At 44.6% G+C, this 19,791-nt stretch overlaps 1 protein-coding gene across 1 annotated transcript; it reads right to left on the bottom strand.

The window, feature by feature from the left end:
* Window positions 1-6,725: 6,725 nt before the first annotated feature.
* LOC141074947 (uncharacterized) lies at window positions 6,726-19,246 on the bottom strand. Its single transcript, XM_073562279.1, has 5 exons — window positions 19,089-19,246; window positions 18,600-18,800; window positions 12,689-12,987; window positions 12,159-12,610; window positions 6,726-6,848 (listed from the first exon to the last, which is right to left on the bottom strand). Exons 1-5 carry the CDS (start codon window positions 19,244-19,246, stop codon window positions 6,726-6,728), a joined length of 1,233 nt encoding a protein of 410 aa, XP_073418380.1.
* Between the last annotated feature and the right edge of the window lie 545 nt (window positions 19,247-19,791).

The following is a 19,791-nucleotide window of genomic DNA, read 5'->3' as shown; positions in this document are numbered from 1 at the left end:
GGGGGTCTGTACCGGCCTGCCGGGGGGCTGTGCCGGCCTGCCGGGGGGCTGTGCTGATGTCCGGGGGTCTGTGCAAGCATCGTCCGATGGGACTACAAGTCCCATCTGGCGATGCCTGCTACCATGACAGTGATTGACACATTAGCCAATGATGGGACAGTAGTAGTCCCATCATCCGGCTAATGTGTTAAATGTTAAAAAAAAAAAAAAAAAAATTACTACATACATACTACATACATACTACATGCATGCTACATACATACTACATGCTACATACATACTACATGCTACATACATACTACATATATACTACATGCATGCTACATACATACTACATGCTACATACATACTACATATATACTACATGCATGCTACATACATACTACATGCTACATACATACTACATGCTACATACATACTACATATATACTACATACATACTACATACATGCTACATACATACTGCATGCTACATACATACTACATACATACTACATACATACTACATGCATGCTACATACATACTACATACATACTACATGCATGCTACATACATACTACATGCATGCTACATACATACTACATGCATGCTACATGCATGCTACATGCATGCTACATACATACTACATGCTACATACATACCACATACATACTACATACATACTACATACATACTACATGCTACATACATACTACATATATACTACATGCATGCTACATACATACTACATGCTACATACATACCACATACATACTACATACATGCTACATACATACTACATATATACTACATGCATGCTACATACATACTACATATATACTACATGCATGCTACATACATACTGCATGCTACATGCATGCTACATACATACTACATACATACTACATGCTACATACATACCACATATATACTACATACATACAATACATACATAGACATACAGTACATATAACATAGAGTAACATACTTACCAATACTTGTCACATTGTTCCCCGAAGCCATTGTCTTTTCCGGAATAAATATTAACATAACAAACCACAAAAATACTCACCCACGATCCGAAGCAGTCCACGAGTGTGTCCCACGACGATCTTGGGTAGAGAACTGCAGCATCAGATGATGCTGCCGTTCTCTACGGGCTGCAGGAGTCCAATGACGGAAGGTAGGTATCCTTCCGCACTGTATTCCTCCGCCACTTAAAAAAAAAAAAGTCCCTAGTCTCACTTTATGCCATTGCTGCGTGGGAAATTCCCACACAGCAATGGCATAAAGTGAGACTAGGGACTTTTTTTTTTTTAAGTGGCGGAGGAATACAGTGCGGAAGGATACCTACCTTCCGTCATTGGATTCCTGCAGCCCGTAGAGAATGGCAGCATCAGCTGATGCTGCCGTTCTCTACCCAAGATCGTCGTGGGACACACTCGTGGACTGCTTCGGATCGTGGGTGAGTATTTTTGTGGTTTGTTATGTTAATATTTATTCCGGAAAAGACAATGGCTTCGGGGAACAATGTGACAAGTATTGGTAAGTATGTTACTCTATGTTATATGTACTGTATGTCTATGTATGTATTGTATGAATGTATTGTATGTATGTAGTATATATGTGGTATGTATGTAGCATGTAGTATGTATGTAGTATGTATGTAGCATGCATGTAGCATGCAGTATGTATGTAGCATGCATGTAGTATATATGTAGTATGTATGTAGCATGCATGTAGTATATATGTAGTATGTATGTAGCATGTAGTATGTATGTAGCATGCATGTAGTATATATGTGTTATGTATGTAGCATGTAGCATGCATGTAGTATGTATGTAGTATGTATGTAGTATGTATGTGGTATGTATGTAGCATGCATGTAGTATGTATGTAGTATATATGTGGTATGTATGTAGCATGTAGTATGTATGTAGCATGCAGTATGTAAGTAGCATGCATGTAGTATATATGTAGTATGTATGTAGTATATATGTAGTATGTATGTTGCATGTAGTATATATGTAGTATGAATGTAGCATGTATGTAGTATGTAGTATGAATGTAGCATGCATGTAGTATGCATGTTGTATGTATGTAGCATGTATGTAGCATGTAATTTTTTTTTTTTTTTACATTCAACACATTAGCCGGATGATGGGACTACTACTGTCCCATCATTGGCTAATGTGTCAATCACTGTCATGGTAGCAGGCATCGCCCGATGGGACTTGTAGTCCCATCGGACGATGCCTGCACAGACCCCCGAAGCCTGCACAGACCACCGGCAGGCCGGCACAGCCCCCCGGAGCCTGCACAGACCACCGGCAGGCCGGCACAGCCCCCCGGCAGGCCGGCGCAGCCCCCCGGAGCCTGCACAGACCACCGGCAGGCCGGCACAGCCCCCCGGCAGGCCGGCACAGCCCACCGGAGCCTGCACAGACCACCGGCAGGCCGGCACAGCCCCCCGGCAGGCCGGCACAGACCACCGGAGCCTGCACAGACCCCCTGGCAGGCCGGCACAGCCCCCCGAAAGGCCCGTACAGACACCAGAGAGGCTGTACAAGGCAAAAACAGGGTTTTTCTTATTCCGATACCGGAAGTCCCATAGACTTGAATGGGACTTCCGGTATCGGAATCGGCGATACCGATACTTTTTTTAAAGATCGGCCGATCCATTCCGATCCAATACTTTGAAGTATCGGACGGTATCGCTCAACTCTAGTGGCGAGGTTGGTGTATGTGTGGTGAAATGTGTACTGAGGGTGGTATATGTGTTGAAGCACGTGGTAGTGTGTGGCGCATTTTGTGTGTGTGTTCATATCCCCGTGTGTGGTGAGTATCCCATGTCAGGGCCCCACCATAGCAACTGTACGGTATATGCTCTTTGGCGCCATCGCTCTCATTCTTTAAGTCCCCCTTGTTTACATCTGGCAGCTGTCAATTTGCCTCCAACACTTTTCCTTTCACTTCTTCCCCATTATGTAGATAGGGGCAAAATTGTTTGGTGAACTGGAACATGTGGGGTTAAAATTTTGCCTCACAACATAGCCTATGACACTCTCAGGGTCCAGACATGTGACTGTGCAAAATTTTGTGGCTGTAGCTACGACGGTGCAGATGCCGATACATACACTTTTTCCCCATTATATAGATCAGGGAAAAATTGTTTGGTGAATTGGAACATGCATGGTTAAAATTTTGCCTCACAACATAGCCTATGATGCTCTCGGGGTCCAGACGTGTGACTGTGCAAAATTTTGTGGCTGTAGCTACGACGGTGCAGATGCCAATACATAAACTTTTTCCTCATTATGTAGCTAGGGGCAAAATTGTTTGGTGAATTGGAACGCGCGGGGTTTAAATTTTGCCTCACAACATAGCCTATGATGCTCTTGGCGTCCAGACATGTGACTGTGCCAAATTTTGTGGATGTAGCTGCGACGGTGCGGATGCCAATCCCGGACATACATACATACACACCCACATTGAGCTTTAAGTATATATACTAGCTGTTTCCAACCAGCTAACGCTCGGCACGCTCATTGCTATCTAATTAACGCTGCTGGTGATTAAAGTAAATAATGACAACATTCAATAGCGCTTACGCAGGTGGTAAATTAAATTAAAATGAAGTTAATAACAATAATAATCATTAAAAATCTGAATAATACTAATGATACATTTTATTCACAGTGTAAAATCAAAACAAACTGGATTCAGTAAGATGTGTGTTTTTTATTCATTCCAGCATCTAAACAAATTTCATAACGAAACCTAAATTAAGTTAAAATGTCTCTGTAAACACAATTAAATGTATAGTCATTTTCGTCATTTTCAAAGATCTTTCCTTGATTTCTACCTGGTACAATTTGAACTGAAAGACCTTTACAACTTGTTACTCTAGAGAATGCAGTGTTTAATTGACTATGTGTGAATACAGGATCAGGTAGGAGAACGCCAATCTTATCGATTATTTCTCCTTGCGATTTTGTAATTGTCATGGAATGAGCCAGACGAAGTGGCAATTGTTTTCTTGTTAACTTAAACAGGATATCGCAATTGCTAGTGTCCAATGGTATTCTTGGAATGAGAACCTTTTGACCACGACGCTCCCCAGAAAAAATTCTGCAGTCGATGAGATTTGTGCCAAGAGTTTCTACAATTAATCGAGTACCATTGCACAGTCCTTTCTTTGGATTTAGATTGCGGAGTAGCGTGACACAGCAGCCTTTCTTAAGGTTCAGCATATGAGGAGGGAGGCCCATAGGAGTTAGGGAATGTACAAATTCGATGGGGTACTGAGCTCTTTCTTCTTCTGTCTCACAGGATGAAATATTGTCAACACTGAAGTATGATTTAGTCTGACCTCTAAGCATGTTCAACACTTGTTCATTGACTGTCAGCTTGTCACAGTTTTTAGGGCATAGTACTGCTCTGGAAGCAAGATCAGCAGGAGTGAGAGAGTTCAGGTCATTCCCAAATATGCTCGTCACGACGTCATGAGTCAGAATGTCTTTGCTCAGCTTCACAAAATCCACCAGATTCCCATCTTCAACTCCTGATCCAACAGTTAGCAGCCACTCACAAAATTCTACCTCATCAGGATTGACTCGCATGTTCCTGATTAATTTCAGTTCCTTGAAGGATTTCCATACTGGACTGCTCTTGACACACACCTCTACAATACTAAAGTGATTTCCATTAAGTACAACTGGAGCTTGCTGACAAAAATCTCCTCCAACAACAATCGGGATCCCACCAAAAGGTTCTTCATTGTGAAGGAGAATACGTAAGCTTCTATCAACGGCATTGAAAAGATGAACGTGAGACATTGAAATTTCATCCCATATAATGTTTAGTATCCCGAAGCTCTCGGCAGACTGAGGTTCCTTCTTTAATACTTGATACAGTTCTCTCATTCAAATGAATTGAAATTCCAAATCCGGAGTGGACTGTTTTACCGTCTGTGTAAAACAAAAAAAAATCTTCAATACAGACATCTTAAATTTACGTTTTTCAGCATTCTGTAATCGTAATTAAAATTACCAACTTGATGATGAATCCGACCATAAGTGTATCCAACCTTGGAACTGTTACTGGGATATTGGCTGGCACATGTCCCCTAATCCTGGTTTAAATATAATTATTAATACAAAATTGAATATCAGATAAAAAGCCAAAAGGTACCAAGGAGTAATGATTGATGGTTCGGGTGGAGGCTGAGGCTTACCTTGCCGAATGCTTGTGGCTGAATATCCTTAGATAAATCAAGAGCACCTAGTACTAGACTGTTATATGCAGAGGCAGACCTGTGACATAGATGAGGGTTAGAGAAGGCTTGTGCTCGCTGGTAAAGTGCAGGGAGGGGTGGCACTTACTTGGAAGCTGGTGATCGGTGGTGCAGTCAAGCATGCTAGATGGGGCAGGTGATGGCCGCTGCTGCTGGGCAGTGAAGCAGTGCGGATTGTTGCTACTTCGCTTGCTCCGGCCGTGAGCGACGCTGTGGAGGTCGGCGTACGGTGGAGGCAGGGTGTAGCATGACGTCACACTGGGAAAGGACGGTGGCTTGCTAGTGGCACAAAACCAACGCGTTTCGAGAGATGACTTCTCTCTTCATCAGGGTAGTGCCTGCCTTTGCATAGAGTGTCCTTATAAAGTATCCTGAAACCCTGCAGAGTGATCACCTGACCCACAACTGCCTGATAAGAAAACCTCATTAGGAAGGAGAGATTGTGGATTCAGGAGAATCAGAAAGGGAGGAGGGGAGGATGGCACGTTTCTGCATTTAACCCTAAAACAAGTAGTGGTTCCATGAAGCTGAATCCAAATAAATGGACATAAAGAATATGTGTATATAAAAAAGGGAATGAATGATGAGATTAAGAAATACATAAATAAAATATGCATGTGGTGTAACCTTTATTTATTAAGATAATTAAAATAAATTAAAAAATGAGAATGCAAATATATATAAAATATATATATATACTGTATATATATCAAGAATAATACTAAAAATAGGAAAAAATATAAAAATAAAAATGAAAATAAAAAGTAAAAAGTATGTGCATATTTCAAAAAGCCCCATTTTATCGGGCCCTATTTTTTGTTTATGGGCTGATCAAAAAGTCCGACATTCATATGAAATCATGTCCATACTTCTAATGTAGTTTCACTTTTAAGCCCTTTTGTTTGGCGTATATAAGGTGATTACATATCGGGGAAATGTATTGTTTTCCAAATAACCGTATCATAGAATCATTAAATACGTGATTAAGAATACTGGTGTATATAAATAGTATCCAGTATGTATAATAAAACATTCATAAAATACACGTCCAGGTGGCTAGTAAGGTCGTGTAGGGTATAGGAAGCTATGGGGTCATGAAGGATATTGATGCTGGATGACCTAAAAAACTAGTACCACGAAGTAGAGGTACTAGTTTTTAGGTCATCTTCTTTTTCTTGTCTTCCAAAACTTATTTGTCCAGACATAATGGTAGGGTATTTCACAGCATAAATACTGACGTGCTGATGGATCAGTTTGGTTTAGAACGAACCATTTAGTAAGTTTTGTGCCATCATGCTGAGCTTTTTCCACAGAAAGCTGCTCCGTTCCATCCTCAAAGTAAACTGATTGTTGGAAAGGTAGGTGTACCGGAAGTCTTTCTACAGCATGGGAACGTGCAGACATCTCAAATTTTCACAGCCACCACATTGCTTCAGGCGATGCCAAATATCATGTGTCGATGTAAGTCTTAATCTCGTCCCAGTGGTAGGTGCCGCTGTTGCTGACTTCGTTCACTTGAACAATGGCTGCATCATGTCCTTTGTACAAGTACTTGAAAATATATTTGACGGTCTGGATGGAATAGCAGATTTCCACATTTATGTGTGCGCTGTATTTCTGAGAGAGGTGGGGGTTTTATGGTACAACCCAGCGGCTGTCAACTTCCACATCCCTAATCTTGAGCTTAATGCCATCTTTTCGTCTGCGGTATACTGGATAACCATCCACATTAATATTTGTTTATTCGCTGAAGTCTTTGGGAAACTTTTTGGAGCATGTCCAGATTCCTTTTACATCTTCCATACACGGTGAATTTCTATTGTGTTCTCCACAGGGCCCATGAATCATGCAGCTGGTGACAACATCGTAAAGCTCCTTGTTAATATCCGGGTCAGGAATTTCTGCACAAACAGCATTGTCACAATTGATAGCTTCTCGAAACTTGTCTTCGTCGTCCAGAATTAAGAGCATATGGCAATGAGGAAGAGCTGAGACAATAAAAGGATGCATTAAATGTGCATTATTAATCATTCCATTCTTAACATTACTGTTACGAACATTCAGATAAATGTACGTAATACCTCTTTTTTGAAATTCAGTGACGTAGGTGTATGCCTTTACTTGTCCCATCACTCCACCTTTTTTTGCAGTCAAGTCGTTTAGTAACTCTTGTAGCTTTAACCCCTTTCTGACATCAGACGTACTATCCCGTCCATGGGACCCGGGCCCCTATGCCCATGGATGGGATAGTACGTCTAGCGCGATGAGCGGCGCCCACGTGGTGAGTGCCGCTGATCGCGGCTGGGTGTCAGCTGATTATCACAGCTGACACCCGGCACAATGTGTCAGGGGCAGTCACGGACTGCCCCCGACACGTTAACCCCTTGCACACTGCGATTAAACATGATCGCGGTGTACCGGGAGTTAAAAGGGAAGCATCGGCAGGGAGGGGGCTCCCTCCGTGCATGCCTGAGCCCCCCACAGCAGCGCAATGTGCAGCGCTGCTGCGGGGGGCTCTTTCCCTGCAGGCCCCCGAATCCAAGATGGCGACGGGGGCCTTCGGGGGCCTGCAGGGAGCTGACTTTCTCAGTGCCTGCAAAGCGCAGGCATGAGGAAGTCTGCAGCAGTGCCTGTGACAGATCGCTGATCTGTCACAGTGATCTGTGATGTGACTGATCAGCGATCTGTCACAGGACAGTGATGTCCCACCTGGGACTATGTAATAAAGTTAAAAAAAAAAGTGTTAAAATAATTTTAAAAAAATCGCCAAATAAATTAGAAAAAAAAAAAAATTCCCCCAATAAATCCATTTTTTGGAAATAAAAAAAAAAACAATAAAAGTACACATATTAGGTATCACCGCGTCCGTAACAACCTGCCCTATGAAACTGTCCCATTAATTAACCCCTTTAGCGAACCCCTTAAAAAATAAAAAACGAAGCAAAAAATAATGATTTATTATCATGTCGCCAAACAAAAAGTGCAATAACGCGCGATCAAAAAGACGCATATAAATATCCATGGTACCGCTGAAAACGTCATCTTGTCCCGCAAAAAACAAGCCACCATAAAGCATCATCAGAGAAAAAATAAAAAAGTTATAGCTCGCAGAATAAAGCGATGCAAAAATAATTATTTTTTATATAAAATAGTTTTCATTGCATAAAACCGACAAAACATAAAAAAAGACCTAAATAGGTATCGCTGTAACCGTACTGACCCGGAGAATAAAACCGCTTTATCAATTTTACCGCACGCGGAACGGTGTAAACGCACCCCCCAAAAGAAATTCATGAAACGCTGGTTTTTGTTCATTCTGCATCCCAAAAATCGGAATAAAAAGCGATAAAAAAATGTCACGTGCCCGAAAATGGTACCAATAAAAACGTCAACTCGTCCCTCAAAAAATAAGACCTCACATGACTCAGTGGGTCAAAATACGGAAAAATTATAGCTCTCAGTATGTGGTGATGCCTTTACAATAAAAGGGTCTTTTAGCGTATGACAGCTGCCAAAAATAAAAACCGCCATAAATAGTAAATCAAACCCCCCGTTATCACCCCCTTAGTTAGGGAAAAATAATAAAATTAAAAGAAAATGTATTTATTTCCATTTTCCCATTAGGGTTAGGGTTAGGGCTAGGGTTAGGGCCAGGGCTAGGGTTAGGGCTAGGGTTAGTGCTAGGGTTAGGGCTGAGATTAGGGTTAGGGGTGTGTTGGTGTTCGGGTTGGAGTTAGAATTGGTGGTTTCCACTGTTTGGGCACATCAGGTGCTCTCCAAATGCAACATGGCGTCTGATCTCAATTCCAGCCAATTCTGAGTTGAAAAAGTCAAATGGTGGTCTTTCCCTTCCAAAACAGTGTTTTACCCCCACATGTAGGGTATCAGCCTACTCAGGACAAATTGCAAAGCAACTTTTGGGGTCCTATTTCTCATGTTACCCTTAGGAAAATAAAAAATTGGGGGGAAAAATATCATTTTTGTGGAAAAAAATTATTTTTTTATTTTCACGCCCGGGCGTTAATAACTTCTGTGAAGCACTTGGGGGTTCAAAGTGCTCACCACACATCTAGATAAATTCCTTAGGGGGTCTAGTTTCCAAAATGGGGTCATTTGTGGGGGGTTTCCACTGTTTAGGTACATCAGGGGCTCTCCAAATGCACATGACACCCGCAGACCATTCCATCAAAGTCTGCATTCCAAAACGTCACTACTTACCTTCCAAGCCCCGACGTGTGCCCATACAATAGTTTTCTCCCATATATGAGGTATCGGCATACTCAGGACAAATTGGACACCAACTTTTAGGGTCCAATTTCTCCTGTTACCCTTGGGAAATTAAAAAAATTGGGGACTAATTGATCATGTTTGTGGAAAAAATACGATTTTTTTATTTTCATGCCCGGGCATTATAAACTTCTGTGAAGCCCTTGGGGGTTCAAAGTGCTCACCACACATCTAGATAAATTCCTTAGGGGGTCTAGTTTCCAAAATGGGGTCATTTGTGGGGGGTTTCCACTGTTTAGGTACATTACGGGCTCTCCAAAGGCAACATGACACCCGCAGACCATTCCATCAATGTCTGCATTCCAAAACATCACTACTTCCCTTCTGAGCCCCGACGTGTGCCCATACAGTAGTTTTCTCCCACATATGGGGTGTCAGCATACTCAGGACAAATTGGACAACAACTTTTGGGGTTCAATTTCTCCTGTTACCCTTGGGAAAATAAAGAAATTGGGGACTAATTGATCATGTTTGTGGAAAAAATGCGATTTTTTTATTTTCATGCCCGGGCATTATAAACTTCTGTGAAGCCCTTGGGGGTTCAAAGTGCTCACCACACATCTAGATAAGTTTCTTAGGAGGCCTAGTTTCCAAAACGGGGTCATTTGTGGGGGGTTTCCTCTGTTTAGGTACATTAGGGGCTCTCCAAAGGCAACATGACACCCGCAGACCATTCCATCAAAGTCTGCATTCCAAAACATCACTACTTCCCTTCCGAGACCCGATGTGTGCCAATACAGTAGTTTTCTCCCACATATGGGGTATCAGCATACTCAGAACAAATTGGACAATAACTTTTGGGGTCCAATTTCTCCTGTTACCCTTGGGAAAATAAAAAAATTTGGTGACCAAAAGATCATGTTTGTGGAGAAAATACGTATTTTCACGCCCGGGCATTATAAACTTCTGTGAAGCACTGGGAGGTTCAAAGTGCTCACCACACATCTAGATAAGTTCCTTGGGGGGTCTAGTTTCCAAAATGGTGTCATTTGTGGGGGGTTTCCACTGTTTTGGTACATCAGGGGTTTTCCAATCGCAACATGGTGTCCGATCTCAATTCCAGCCAAAAACGTTAAATGGCGCTGCTTCCCTTCTGAGCTCTGCCATGCGCCCAAATAGTGGTTTACCCCCACATTTGGGGTATCAGCGTACTCAGGACAAATTTCACAATAACTTTTAGGGTCCTGTTACCCTTGGAAAAATAAGAATTGAGGGTGAAAAGATCATTTTTGTGGAAAAAATATGATTTTTTAATTGTACGGCTGTATGTTATAAACTTCTGTGAAGCCCTTGGGGGTTCAAAGTTCTCACCACACATCTAGATAAGTTCCTTGGGGGGTCTAGTTTCCAAAATGGTGTCATTTGTGGGGAGTTTCCACTGTTTTGGTACATCAGGGGCTTTCCAATCGCGATATGGTGTCCGATCTCCATTCCAGCCAAAAACATCAAATGGCGCTGCTTCCCTTCCGAGCTCTGCCATGCGCCCAAATAGTGGTTTACCCCCACATGTGGGGTATCAGCGTACTCAGGACAAATTGCACAATAACTTTTATGGTCCTGTTACCCTTGGGAAAATAAAAATTGGGGGTGAAAACATCATTTTTGTGGAAAAAATATGATTTTTTAATTGTACCGCTGTACGTTATAAACTGTGAAGCCCTTGTGGGTTCAAAGTTCTCACCACATATCTAGATAAGTTCCTTGGGGGGTCTAGTTTCCAAAATGGGGTCACTTATGGGGGGTTTCCACTGTTTAGGTACATCAGGTGCTCTCCAAACGTGACATGGCGTCCGATCTGAATTCCAGTCAATTTTGCATTGAAAAAGTCAAACGGCGCTCCTTCCATTCTGAGCTCTGCCATGTGCTGAAACAGTGGTTCCCCCCACATATCAGGTAGCAGCATACTCAGGACAAACTGCACAATAGCTTTTCCAGTCCAGTTTCTCCTTTTACCCTTGGTAAAATAAAAAAAATTGAACCTGAAGTATTTTTTTTGTGAAAAAAAGTTAGATGTTCATTTTTTTTTTAAACATTTAAAATATTCCTGTGACGCACCTAAAGGGTTAATAAACTTTTTGAATGTGATTTTGAGCATCTTAAGGGGTGCAGTTTTTAGAATGGTGTCACTTTTGGGTATTTTCTATCATATAGACCCCTCAAAGTGGCTTCAAATGTGATGTGGTCCGTAAAAATAAAATGGTGTTGCAAAAATGAGAAATCACTGGTCAAATTTTAACCCTTATAACTTCCTAACAAAAAAAAATTTTGGTTCCAAAATTGTGCTGATGTGAAGTAAACATGTGGGAAATGTTACTTATCAAGTTTTTTGTGTGCTGTATCTCTGTCATTTAAGGGCATAAAAATTCAAAGTTGGAAAATTGCGAAATTTTCAAAATTTTCACCAAATTTCTGTTTTTTTTCCACAAATAAACGCAAGTTATTTGAATGAAATTTTATCACTATTATGAAGTACAATATGTCACGAGAAAACAATGTCAGAATCACTGGGATCCATGGAAGCGTTCCAGGGTTATGACCTCATAAAGGGACAGTGGTCAGAATTGTAAAAATTGGCCTGGTCATGAGTGTGCAAACCACCCTTGGGGGTGAAGGGGTTAAGTGGAATATGGTAGATACCAAATCTGGGCGGTCTGTTGCTGTTTCATGTTGTAAAAGGCCGGACTGAATTTCTTCCCACTTTGGGTTGCAAGTGAACGTAATAAATAAATCCGGCTTTCCAAATTTTGCTACCAAAGTCATCGCATCTTGGTAATTCTGTGTCATGGCACGTTTTCCAACGGTAAAAGAAGAGGGAAGTATGACGATGCGACCCGGTCTCAGATTTTGTTGTTCAGCCCTACTATTGATATAATCCATAAGCCTGACATATAATTCTACTCTGAGTTTCTTTTGGTTTTGTCTGTTCCAGTCCAGTCGCTGCGCTTCAACCTTTAGGTAGGCATCATTTATGTATTGTTGTGTCAGCTTGCCAGAATGTAACAGCGGGTTGAAGGATTGTCGATCCTGAAGGCGGTACGCATAAAATTCTTAAATCGACACATTTCTGTTTTTTTTTTCTTGTTCCCCTGCATCGTGAATGATGTCATCCTGTTCTTCATTGTCACCTTCCTCCATTTCATGACTTTTCCTTTTTGCAGTTCTCCCTTGCTTCCGTATTCCAGGTTGCCATCCGTGTTCACCATACGGAAAGATGAATGGATACACCATTGGATCACAGTTTGAGCCATGGTTCACAATATTCTGTAGTCCTCGCTGCCCAATGGGATGAACAGGAATGTCTCTTTTGATCGGCGGCTCTCCATCATCGGAGACAAACACAGCTGCAACTTCATTGGCTGTCGGCAAGTTGTATCGGCGAGGGTCATGTTGTCTATCCTTGGTTATCTGGGTCGCCCTCCCAGGGCTGTGGGGTACTTGGTACCGGGCCGGTGTCAGGGGGATGTGTCACAGCAGCGGTGACCCGGACCGTGGCCCTGGGCGCCCAAGTCAATGGCGGAATGTATGTGTAGTTAATGGAATGGAATAGTTCGTGATGCCACCTGTGGTGCTCGGCAAGGGAGGTGTTAAGCTGACTCTGCAGACAGATCCTCTGGGACAGATGGTAGGATGCAGCAGTGATGGTATAGCCCTCCACAGGCAGGGCTGATGTCCCAGGGCAGTGTAGTTGTAATGGTTGTGGAACGGCACAGGCAGTGTAAAAGATGGTACCCAGATGTAGCGGTGCTGAATGGGTTGGTGCAAGAATGAATGGAGGACACCGAGGCCTGCAGTTCCAAAACTTTACTCACAGTCTGCGGTACACAAGGGTGCCTGCATCCGGGCCGTGTCCTCAGCGTCAGAGACTCAGCCAACCTCCAGGCCAGATGGAAAGCTCCCCTCCAACACTCCGCCAACATGTACCTTTCCTGAACGACTCCTATATTGTGCCTTAAAGTGTGAAGATCTCCAGTACCGTGGTACTCTGGAATTCCTCCTGTCAGATGTTCCTAACAACTCTACTCGTATGGCAGACAGCTGTAGCCTCTCTCGGGGACTCCTTTCTCCGGAGTCCTGGCTCTCTATTCAATTACTGTTGTGCCCCAAGTCTTAGTTGGCAGTAGTGCATTTACAGCCAACTACTCCACCGGTGTCTGCTGCAGAACCATAAGTGTCCACACAACCTCGGGGACCGGGCCCCGGCCTTGCGCTGAGAACCTATAGGCAGGGTTCCTCTTCCAACGCACGTCTCCTCTCTGTTCTCCTACTCCTTCGTTCCGTACTGATCCTTCTCTCTCTTATGGAAACTTAGTTTGCAGTTCTACGTCTTTCTCCTTCTGTTCCTTTCCCGTGTCAGCTGGCTCAGATCACTGAGGCAGCTGCAGCACTCCTTCCTCCATCCCTTCTTCCAGGGATCCCCACTCCTCCCGAGTGGCTTCCTTCCTCACTGACCTTCTGTCAGACTGAACCCCTAATCCTACACTTTCCCACTCTTTTATATATCTCAACTCCGCCCACCTCCCAGCACATCCAGTGTTCCATGCAGGGAACCACCAGAGGTGCTCTGCTACTCTCTAAGCACTGAGCCGCAATGTGGTTGTGCAGAACTACCCTATTGTGTGGGGTGCAAGTGTTGGAGCGTGGAAAGGAGTTCCCACCTTACCTGGATGGGGCACTACATCTTAGGAGAAGGTGCAGTACCTCTGTGGCGACTGAGCCTCAGAGGCGCCACATACCCCCCGTTAAACACAGCACATCCACGGGCTGCAATACAACAAAGTTGACAGTACAGGAACATGCAAAATTTTATAATGCTGCATAAACAATTCTTATACTAATCTTCCTAGTATAGAAGGTACTTATTCTTGAACGTTACAAACAATTCTTATTTAACTATCTAAATTTCAAGTCAAAAAGTGCAATTTTTCATTCTAAGTGCCATTATCTGTGACTCACTATCACTTCAGTATTATTCAGCTTTCCTTCTCTAGTACATGTTTCTTTATCATTTTTCTCTCTTCAAGACGCAAGACGCTGACCGCAAGTACTTGGTCCGTCATCTGTCATGTTCAATTCTTTATTCTTAATTCTCTATCGAAACATTTCTCACTCTATCTAAAAGCCATTTCCTAGGTACTAACATTCTCATAAGATACATCATTATCAAAAATACTTTGCATTAAAACTTTAAACAATTATTCTTGTAAGTACTGGACACCGCTGCCAGCCGGGATTTCTTGCAGTGTCGTTTGAGGTAGACATAATCTTTGCAAAGTGTCCTTTTGTAAAATCTTGACATCATCTTTGCAAAGTGTCTTTTATGTAAAACCAAGAGAGGGCACCTAAAGAGGTGCAACTATTTACAGGTAAGAGCAACTTTGGGAAAAACAAAACCATGATATGCAAACAAAAAGGCACAACTGGTGCAAATAAACCCTCCTGGGTCTCGAGGGTTACTGTAAATTCTTAATGCTAGTCCCCTCCTGGTGTTCTGGAAGCCAATGGGGATCCACTACCAGATGTGGTATCTTCATCCTGATTTTGGTTTCTGGCTATAGGGCACTGAAGCTGTGGTAAAGGGAACCCATGATGCATCTCAATGCCCATCAACTGCTCCTCTTCAATAGGTGGTTCCACTGCTCTGGTACGAGGCCTAGCACCGAGGGATTCCACAGCTTGTCGGCGCTGATAAGCAACTATATGGGGTTTGGCTGCCAAGGGATCCCGAGGTCACTATCCCAAAGCGACTGAGACTCATCTATTCTCCGAAGATGTCGAATCGTGCGCGCCTGTTCCAGCCATACCCTTCTCAGTAGGGACCTCTTCCACCTCCCCATCTCTGACTGACTAGCGCCCCCAGCGGACTCTTCCAACTGCCCCATTTTGAGTTGCCGCAAACCCGCCTCAGACAACGTGAATTCGGAGGTCAACCCATTAGGAGGGCCGGGGTATATACCTGGTGCCTCCTGGCGGTGTGGCCTCTGCTCCAGTGCAGGCATGGTGGCAATGAGCGCTACCCGGTGAGACACAGGGACGTTGGTGGAGTCAATGGCAGCTCCGGCTCCACGGGGGTCGCTGGCGGGACCTGCGCAGCCGCGTCAGTTCCGGGCAGGGGCTTCTCTTCCTCCGCTTCAGCTCCCTGGGCTGTGTGTCATGAACTCATTTTCTACTCCACCAGTTGAGAGTTCCCCTTCCGTTCTCCCTCTGGTGGTGACAGGAGGTAGTGCGGTTGGTTTAAGTGGAAGTGATCTGCCACCTGATGAAGAAGATAACGATTGGATCATTGGAGTATCAGACTGGATATAAGACAGCCGACGCCCTATCCGGGTGCTGGTGATTCAGTCTGCTTCTCAGGTCCTGGACTTCAGCTCTCTTCCAGTCTTCTCAAGTTAAGTTTGTTTTTTGCTAATGTTCACACTTGCGCTTGTTGGTCAATTCAGTTTTTTGTGTAATCAGTCTGCCCCTGCTGGGGCTATGCTGAAATTCCACTTCTATTAATCAGTATTTTCCAATCTGCTTTTTGTCCCTTATTGGATTGGCCTCTTTTTTGCTCTGTCTCAGAATATTTCAGAGTACTGATATAGGTTTAGAAGTCTAGTGACTTCAGGGTTAATTTTGCTATCAGAAGTGTTGGACAATATTTTTGTAGTTTTTTTTGGCAGAATGCAGACCGTGTCTTTCCTTTTCTGTCCTTTTTAGTTAGCCGGGCGCCATCGTTTGCTCAGCCTATTTTCCTGCCTTTGTTTGTATTTTCATCTTGTTTCACCGTCAATACATGTGGGGGGCTGTCTTTCCTTTGTGGTCTGCTCTGGGGCAGTTAGTTTTCCTCTTTTCCTGCTTTAGGCTTATGTAGTTCTCCGGTTGTGACCAGGCATCTAGGACCAACGTAGGAACGCTCCACGACTGCTGCTAGTTGTGCGGTTAAGATCAGGGATCTGCAATCTGCATAGTTACCAACTTCTCTGGTTTTCTGAGACTTAGCTTGTCTTTTTTTCCTCCTCGGTTTCCCATTCATTACAGCTGTGTACAACTCCTCTGGTGGTAGCGGCAGAGAGGGAACAAGGCGTGCTGCTGGTGACATGGCAGCGGTCGCGGGCTCCACAGGGTATGCCGGGAAAAGGTCCGCTGCAGCAGCGTCTGGTACCGGTATCTCGGGTACCACAGGTGTAGGCCCCTCCTGGGCACGCTGCAGATTCAATGTCCAAAGTGCCTCGTGCCTCAGTCGCAGGCAGCGCGCCAGCTGGGTAATCTCATCCTACAGTTGCTGGCGGTTCATCTCCACTACGGGGTCGGAGCCTTCAGCCATGGTGCCGGGGAGATCAAACTCAACCTCTGCGCGCTCTCCAGGCCTCCTTCCCTCACTCTCCAAAATGGCGTTCTGGCGTTCTTCTTCCTTCCTCGACCCCTTTCCCGCCACTGGCTTCTTCTGCCCCTCCTTCCGGGGGCGGCATCTTCTTCCAGCGCCTCCATACCAAACCAGTATACGAACCCCTCGGGGGTGGACCATGTCACTGTCACGTAGTAATTCAGGCAGAGGAGGCCTAAGACTCTTCGCGGTCTTTTCCTAGGACCTCCTATCTCTTCACGGCCTTCTTCTCTGCGCCAGCAGCCATTTCCAATGTCCATTTTACAGTCCATCAAATCAGGTCTTCTGCACATTTTCAAAAGTATAAAGTCCAACAAATCTCAGGCACACAGAACCCGATGGCATCGGGTCTCGTCATCCTGTTCGTGACGCCAAAATTGGGTCTCCCTCCCAGGGCTGTGGGGTACTCGGTACCGGGCCGGTGTCAGGGGGATGTGTCACAGCAGCGGTGACCCGGACCGTGGCCCTGGGCGCCCAAGTCAATGGCGGAATGTATGTGTAGTTAATGGAATGGAATAGTTTGTGATGCCACCTGTGGTGCTCGGCAAGGGAGGTGTTAAGCCGACTCTGCAGACAGATCCTCTGGGACAGATGGTAGGATGCAGCAGTGACGGTATAGCCCTCCACAGGCAGGGCTGATGTCCCAGGGCAGTGTAGTTGTAATGGTTGTGGAAAGGCACAGGCAGTGTAAAAGATGGTACCCAGATGAAGCGGTGCTGAATGGGTTGGCGCCAGAATGAATGGAGGACACCGAGGCCTGCAGTTCCAAAACTTTACTCACAGTCTGCGGTACACAAGGGTGCCTGCCTCCGGGCCGTGTCCTCAGCGTCAGAGACTCAGCCAACCTCCAGGCCAGATGGAAAGCTCCCCTCCAACACTCCGCCAACATGTACCTTTCCTGAACAACTCCTATATTGCGCCTTAAAGTGTGAAGATCTCCAGTACCGTGGTACTCTGGAATTCCTCCTGTCAGATGTTCCTAACAATTCTACTCGTATGGCAGACAGCTGTAGCCTCTCTTGGGGACTCCTTTCTCCGGAGTCCTGGCTCTCTATTCAATTTCTGTTGTGCCCCAAGTCTTAGTTGGGAGTAGTGCATTTACAGCCAACTACTCCACCGGTGTCTGCTGCAGAACCATAAGTGTCCATACAACCTTGGGGACCGGGCCCCGGCCTTGCGCTGAGAACCTATAGGCAGGGTTCCTCTTCCAACCCACGTCTCCTCTCTGTTCTCCTACTCCTTCGTTCCGTACTGATCCTTCTCTCTCTTATGGAAGCTTAGGTTGCAGTTCTACGTCTTTCACCTTCAGTTCCTTTCCCATGCCAGCTGGCTCAGATCACTGAGGCAACTGCAGCACTCCTTCCTCCATCCCTTCTTCCAGGGATCCCCACTCCTCCCGAGTGGCTTCCTTCCTCACTGACCTTCTGTCAGACTGAACCCCTAATCCTACACTTTCCCACTCTTTTATATATCTCAACACCACCCACCTCCCAGCACATCCAGTGTTCCATGTAGGGAACCACCAGAGGTGCTCTGCTACTCTCTAAGCACTGAGCAGCAATGTGGTTGTGCAGAACTACCCTGTTGTGTGGGGTGCGAATGTTGGAGCGTGGAAAGGAGTTCCCACCTTACCTGGATGGTGGGGCACCACACCTTAGGAGAAGGTGCAGTACCTCTGGTCGTAGCCACGCTGATCAATTAAATCCTTCATCATCTTGAAAGCCTGAGCAAATGGGTTGATATCTCTGAGTAAACAGTCAATAGTATTCATTATGTCCCTCTTGCATCCTTCATTTTGCTCGTTATTTAATCGTTGAATGTTTGCATACTCAGGATCCAATATGTAGAGTTGTGAATATGAAGGAGTATCAGATCTAAAGAAAGCACAAATATATTTTTAATTATTAAAAAAGAGTAGTAATGAATTAAAAGCGTACATTTAATTGTATTCAGGTCTTTTACCTTAGAGAAGTTGATGTACAGTGGTACACTTGTCCATGAATGACTAAAACGGGTGGGCCACCGGAAAATTTCATTGACTGAAATCCAAAAGATGCAAAGGCAAAAGCACTGTTGTACTTTCTGATGTTCTTTCTAAAATGTTTTGCCTCGTTCGTATCTTCAGTTAACCATGCTTGAAACTGCTGAGGATATTCATTTACTTCACGTAATTGTATAGTACCACTTCCGCAGCACAACGCAAACTTTGCACTGTGTAATTTTTCTTTCCAAAAGTGAGATGCACTGCAATCACTACACGTAACATCTCGCTTTCCCACGTGGTGTTCACTGGGTATATTCTCTGGATTTCTTGCTGCATACCTCGAAGGTGGTGGCAGTTTACGTCGACGGGCATTGTTGTTTTCAACTTCCGCAGGTGTCAAATTCCTTCTTCATTGATGCTGGTTATATATATCAGCTTCTCTTCTTTCTGTCACTCGGTTGATATAAACCTTGTGATATCTCTCTCTGTCCTTATCAGTCTGCTCAGGTGTTCATTGTTGATAACTAGTGTTGAGCATTCCGATACCGCAAGTATCGGGTATCGGCCGATACTTGCTGTATCGGAATTCCGATACCGGCTTCCGATATTTTTTTAATATCGGAAGTCGGCATCTGAATCGGAAGTTCAAAGTTGATTGACAGCCGAAATGACGTCATCATGATGCGCGTTGTGTGCGCATCATGATGCGCTGTCATTTCGGGCCTTCCGGGGGTCTCTGCCGACCTGCCGGGGGGCTGTGTGGACTGCCCGGGGTCTGTACCGGCCTGCCGGGGGGCTGTGCCGGCCTGCCGGTGGTCTGTGCACCCTGTGGGGGTCTGTACCGGCCTGCCGGGGGGCTGTGCCGGCCTGCCGGTGGTCTG

This window comes from Dendrobates tinctorius, unplaced genomic scaffold, assembly GCF_039654945.1.
Source record: "Dendrobates tinctorius isolate UK_male_01 unplaced genomic scaffold, ASM3965494v1 ptg000015l, whole genome shotgun sequence".
NCBI classification, from domain to species: domain Eukaryota; kingdom Metazoa; phylum Chordata; class Amphibia; order Anura; family Dendrobatidae; genus Dendrobates; species Dendrobates tinctorius.
The sequence above is the reverse complement of the archived record's forward strand: the minus strand, read 5'-3'. Positions and strand labels throughout refer to the sequence as shown.